Source organism: Dermacentor silvarum, chromosome 8, assembly GCF_013339745.2.
Source record: "Dermacentor silvarum isolate Dsil-2018 chromosome 8, BIME_Dsil_1.4, whole genome shotgun sequence".
Taxonomy (NCBI): Eukaryota; Metazoa; Arthropoda; class Arachnida; order Ixodida; family Ixodidae; genus Dermacentor; species Dermacentor silvarum.
In genome coordinates, this window is record NC_051161.1 from 74,856,415 (window position 1) to 74,862,975 (window position 6,561).

At 43.3% G+C, this 6,561-nt stretch overlaps 1 protein-coding gene across 1 annotated transcript; it reads right to left on the reverse strand.

The window, feature by feature from the left end:
- Window positions 1-2,564: 2,564 nt before the first annotated feature.
- On the reverse strand, window positions 2,565-6,342 carry LOC119461464 (uncharacterized). The gene is made up of 2 exons (XM_037722781.2): window positions 6,126-6,342; window positions 2,565-4,936 (listed from the first exon to the last, which is right to left on the reverse strand). Exon 2 carries the CDS (start codon window positions 4,927-4,929, stop codon window positions 4,267-4,269), a length of 663 nt encoding a protein of 220 aa, XP_037578709.1. The 5' UTR covers window positions 4,930-4,936; window positions 6,126-6,342; the 3' UTR covers window positions 2,565-4,266.
- Window positions 6,343-6,561: the final 219 nt, after the last annotated feature.

Sequence of the window (6,561 nt, forward strand, 5' to 3'; positions counted from 1 at the left end):
ACCCTATACTTTGTCGCCAACTTCCTTGACCTCTTCCTCCATTCCGTGTCCACGCTTTTGAGGTACAGATATTTGGGCACTTGAGCTGGCGATTTTCTTTCATTCGTGTCTTTACTCGTAACTAATCTTGCTCTGCACTTCGACGACTTCAAAAGAAGCCCAACCCATGTCCCCTTGCAGTGCATCATTTGTGCTTTTACCGTGGGCCCCCAAAGCCAGTCGGCCCACCGCCCTCTGGTTAATCTCCAACCCCGACAGGACTGCATTTATGAACGTTAGCGCTGGCACCACACTTTTCGAAATTCCTCCCACAAGAAATACGTTCAAAAACCCGCCGCCAACGTCTGCGTAGCGGCGCTACCGCCACCTATGAGGAGTTGAGAGAAGCTCAAACAAGTTTTACGAACGGCAGCGGAGGAGGGCGCTGTCGTTGATAGAATTTTTCATCAGTTTTAAAGGAAACGCATGTACGGCTACAGTAGTACGACCGTCAGATAGATAAATAAAAAAGTTCTTATTTCTTTATGTCCAAGCGCTGCGCGGCAGTTCCGCGAAGTCTTTTGCATGCAGTTACGTGTTCAGGGATCTTCATTCTAACTCACGCTGAAAATGTCGCAATGAAGAACAGTTTTAATTGCTTCGTTCAGTTGAGCAATACCACTAGGATAGCTTAATTAAAATCACGTCCAGAACACCAAGATCAGGTAGTTATTTTCTCATTCCATTAAATGTACGCAGATAACATTCCACGCACATAACAAAGTGTATATTTATGTCACTGTTAAATAGCTGCAGTACAATCAACCGAAGATGTCTGATTTGCACGAATATAACGCCGCGCGGAACTTCTGACGGTTCAAAAGATAAGCACTAAAGTAATATTGCGTTTACATGAAGTAACAAGTAACAACGTGCCACGCAAACACAAGCATTTTATCATAACGCGATACGCAATTTCAAACCGCGATATGTCACCGTGCGGGTGCGAATTACGAGAACGTTCTACCCACAGCGCTACACTAAAATTTTAAATGGAACGCGATGTGCATTATGCTGCGTAATGAAGAACCCACTTGCCATGCGGGCGCTGACAGCGGAAAATGTTTGTGCAGATTACATTTCGCAGGCGCGCGTCGCGATAGTGGCTCGGGCCGCTTGGAGCCTTATCTACCCCCTTGCATTTGCCTATTCGAGACACAAGCGCCCTCCCTTTCCGATACTCAAGCTCATGACGCCACAAACGTTAGGGCCAATTCCCAGGAGCTTGGCTTCACCATATAGCCTGGCTGTCCTGTGGCAGAGTTCACCGCACTCCGAGGCAGTGAATTGAATCTGACAAACAAAGAAAAGCGCGTCATATTCAAAGCGTGGTCACGAATACAATGCGAAGTGCTGCCTGCATACATTAATGACACGAGAAATTCGTCCGTTCTTGGGCAGTGCACATAAATACGAAACACAAGAAAAGCTAAAGGACCAGCGCTGGACTGAAAGTATTTATTGGGAGGAAAATATTATACAGACAATGATTATGAAAAGCATATGTGAATGACGTGTAAAAGATCATCAAATACTCACGAGCAATCAATGAACGCGATGGATTCGTTTGATACGGAAACTGACAACTGACTTATACACATGTTCTTGACTAAGTTATATGCCTCAGCAATTTAGCGAGTGCACTGATCGCGGTGTTTCGTGATGATTGACGTATCCTCAAAAGAAGGCGCGCAGCCGCGATCACGACAATGGATGTCAAGATGCGATGACACCGCTCCCTTTAAGGAATTAGCATGTTCGCATAGCCTGATATTTACATACCGGCCAGTCTGCCAGCGCTTGTTCTGTATTCTTTCTCGTGTTTCGTTGTTATGTGCGCTGCCCAAGAATGGATAGGTTACAACTGGCCCGCTTTTCGATCCTTCAGCAGAAATTGGTGTCCTGACTGTCATTACACAATAAATCTGTGTGAAACGAGAAATGACAAGTAATATTTGCGCACACATGGTAGTGATTGCAAAACTAGAAAATCCCATCATTAAAGCTAACCATCACTACATGTGGATTGAAAATAAGCGAGCGCTTTGATCCCACCCTCCTGACCAACATATTTATACTTACTTATAAAGGTAGCACAATTTTCTAAGACATTAGAGGTTAAAGGTGGCCGAACAAACCACACTGTATATAAATTAATGTGTACCCCAGATAAAAATTATTTCTGAATTTTATCAGATTACTGAATTGGAACTCAGTGCTAGGTCTTATGATCGCTAGAAAAGTCTGATAACTACACAGCACTCCTGGAGGTAAAACTTCACAACCATGATGTGTATTATGCCCAGTAGCTGCACAAAAACTGGCAGTAGGCTTTCTGAAAAGTATAAGGACTTCGGACAATAATGATGTCATCTTATATGATTCGACAATGACGATTGAAGCCAACTTGATGTTGTATGATTAGCCAAATCTCACTGTTTCATCCCATTCAATGACCAATTTCAGCAAAACATTGCTAGCAGCTGCTGCAATGCCAGGATTTGATTGATGTATGTGATAACCAGTTTCATTTTACATTGGTTTATTTCCGTATGAGGCCAGAAAAAAGCTTGTGATGCTAAGCTGGCTGATTGCTGAATAAGTATGTCATTGTATAAAGAACTCTGAAAGCCTAACATTATGTGCCCTATATAAGAAAACTTCCATATCACTCACAATACATATCATGCGAGCTAGCAGCTAAAGCACATATCCTGCCTCACATCACAAAAACAGTGAAGCAAGAAATAACAATCCTAGATCAACTAAGATTCATAGCATTCGAAATACAGCATCATAAAACTGGGCGCAGAATTAGTGAAGCACAAAAAAAAAGGGACAAGCATGCATGTAAAATGACACATCAACGAAAGACTAGGTTTAGACTGTCTACAAGATAAAAAGGCGAGGCATAAGCTGGTATAACTTGTCGACTATGCGTAAATGATCACAACATATCATCATGTGCAAAACTTTGCCACTTCTCCAGAGGCTTCAGTTAATTAACATTAATAGTAGCGAATTATAAATTCTAAAGCACCAATGGCAGTGAAATAATTTTTTCTCAAAGCAGTTATACAATCCTTGAGTACAGAGTCCTGATTGCTTGAAGAGCATCACAGCAGTAATGCTGAAAACAATAAAGACAACAATAAATTTGGGCAATCGAATAGAGTGCATCTACATGCAATAATAAATGACAGGTGGGAGCATAAGGAAAGTTTAGGTTGTAATGTACATAAACCTGAGCAACACAGCACTAATATTTAGTAATGTTTGATTATAATAAATAACCCAACTAACTATTCCTATGTTATCAGGACTGAATGGACTACAGCTTACATTGTAATACACAAAACATTGTTCTTATGGATCGATGGTTGAAAAATGGGGGCCATAACCAGAAAGCTGTGCAAAACATGTCAAAAGTTCTACCAAAGGAATAACAATGACTTCTATGAAAGACATGAAAATGCGTTGTCACAAAAAAATTCAATCTACATCAATGACAGCCATGATTTATAGCTATTGAGACAACATTCTGGGGCATGTGAGGATGAAGTGACTAGATGATATTGTAGTGAATGCGTGAAGAGAAACTTTCATCATGTTCCTAAGTAGTAATATTGAATTGAAAGTGAGAAGAGCTGTCCAAGAATGCTCCTCACAACAAAGGAGCCTAAATGATCAATGTGATCAACCCTTTCCTATACGTCCACCTGTTACCACACAGTCACACTTATTTGAGAATTAGAAGTACGATGACAACATTCATCCCAAGGATGCTACACTATATTATGCATTCAGAAGCAAATGCTGCGAGTCGATTATGGTGGTAAACTTACGCATACGTAACAGTTTATACTAGCCACTGGGTCTCTTTAAGGCAATGGAAAGGAGTATGGAAAGGCAATGACGGGGAGGTGCGACTACACGGGGCATAGTTTAAAAGCAATGCGCGTGTCCAATGAAAATTTTTGATATTAATTTTAAAGAAAGAACAAAAACACTTAATGTATTCAAAATATTCCTGCCCAGTAGGTCACTGAAAGGCAAGGTGCAATGGACAGCATAATAGACCATGTTTTAACATTCTGCAAAAATACTTCAAAACCACCTTGGGTATGCATCAAAGACCATATTAATCCTTAGGAGTATAATACTCATGAAGTGACAGGCAACGAAAAATCACGAAAGCAAGCCCTCTACCACATTTCACAGTGACAGCTAGTCACATTTTGGAGGCACCTCGCCTTTCCACCAAGAGTCGGGGAACATGTACTTGAGCACTTCGATGCCATCGTGCGGGACATTCACTGTGGCTCCCAGGAATGTCGTCTCCTTTAGTGGAGGTGTCAGAAGAGACACTGGAAAGCAATGTAATGTGTCGCACGAATCAGGCGGCAACAGTCTGTTTTTCCAGCCGACCCTACGCACTCGGTGAACGATCTTGTCTTCCTCAAAGACGTAGAGGTACACCTCACAAGCGCTGCTTCCGTCCCTGAGTGTCGCCCTGTACAGCCCATTTGCCGAGTCATAATAGGCGTTGACGCCGTATCGACGAAACGACTTCAGCAGTTGGCCTTCATCCAGGTCAGAAAGCTCTTCGTTGCGGAGACAAAGCTCGACCTTGTTGGTCCAAGGTAGTGGCTGCTGGTCCTTCAGTGCACCCCACAGGGCATAATAGCACAGGTAGCTCGCCACCCCCTGGGCCGTGAGTGAGTCTAACACTTTGGGAAAAAGTGACAGGAGGCATGGCCCTGTGTCAGATGTCCGGCCACAACCATTGACTTCTTCCGACTTGAGGATGTAGTTCAGAGTGAGCAGCAGAAGGCCTGCGACAACCAGGTATGCAAGGACTCTCTTTCGACGAAAGTGCGGCAGATTCATTTTCCGCCTGCGTCAGAGCAAACACCAAAGTGGTAGTGTAACAGGCATTGTGGTATTAACGCCCCTACACTGCCAGGCGGGTTATGTTATGAGGAATGCCACAGCGGAGGGCTCCGGGTTAATTTTAACCATCTGGGGTTCTTTAACGTGCATTCAATACACAGTACACGATCGTTTCTAGATTGCGGCCCCGTCGGAATGCGGCCGCCGCGGCGGGGATTCAAATCCACGACCTCGAGCTCAGCAGTGCAATACTATAGCCAGTAAACCATCGCGGCGGGTTTATTAGCAGCACTCTGGGCGCAAATAAGCAAGGCACGTTACCTATTATGCATTTTTGCCTATTCATTTCGAAAGGGTTCAACCGGTTGAAGTAAGGCTGGTTATTTAAGTACAAAGATATGTGAGAAGGATGTGGTTGAGACTTATCTTGATTAGCTCTCAGTTCCGTAAACATATATGCACGCTACATTTTGCTGTAGTTTCTTTATTGCACCACCAAGTAACAAGGTCAAAAAGATGGACTTACGTAGCCGAAACGTTCATTGAACAGCGCAAATGATGCCAAGGTCGTACTATATATACTTCATTTTGGATATCAGCAACCGCCCTGCACTTGCAAAGCGTAGTTTGACACTGCTGCGATTGGATGCTCGGCGAGCGCTCTCGATCACCAAAATGTTCATACAGTACACATAAAAAAAAAGCACTTCTGCCGTTTTCCCCCCGTATTTAATAACGACGTGAAAAAAAAAAAGCGAGAACAGCTAGACTGCAAAGGTGTCGAAAGGTGATGCGAAAGGCAACGACCGATAATCATTGACGGTAATTTCGTCATAACAAACACGCACGCGAGCGCCGTCAAGCGCCGCAAGCCTGTACGATCGAAGCCAGCCGTCAATGTACCGAGTTCTTCCTACTTCTGAAAGGTCAAGAGTTAATTTATGTTCTTACTCCCAGATGCGTCAACGACGTGGCATTCATCAAAGGAACACGAACGCCGGCCTATTCTTACGAGCCTCTTGACGTAACCTTACACTGATTTAATTAATTAATGGCCTCGTAGATGACCAGCGTCGTTCACATCAGCAAATACAATTAATGCTCACGTGCTACATGCGCGCTAAAGATGCCGAAAAACCTCAGCCCCAGAAAGGAAAAGATGCTGCAGAGGAAGCGTTGAAGCGATATCTTACCTGTTTAGAGTACGCGTACTCCTTACACCGAGGATATGTTAGCGAAAGAAAACAGTTTTATAACGTCACGTCACATATTCACGATATCAAAAATCAACGTCGGTTTACAAAATTAGCTTCATTGCAGCCGTACAGATCACGAATGCCGAGACAGGATGAAAATTGCGCTGGAAAACAACATCTGCAACAGCTGCCATGGCGTGGTGTCGATAGCGACGTGTCTGATGCACGTGATGAAGCTTGATGTGAGCAAGACAAGAACACTCTACTAGGCAATAAAGAACATAATTTATTATAAAACGCGCAATGTACTGTCTAACATAGCTTTATAGGATTAAAAACCTTGAAGTATTCCCGTTAAACTCCAGGTTCGTAGCCTCCAAGATGACCACGCGCTTGACATCTCCGAGGCTACGTACAATAATTTATAGTACAA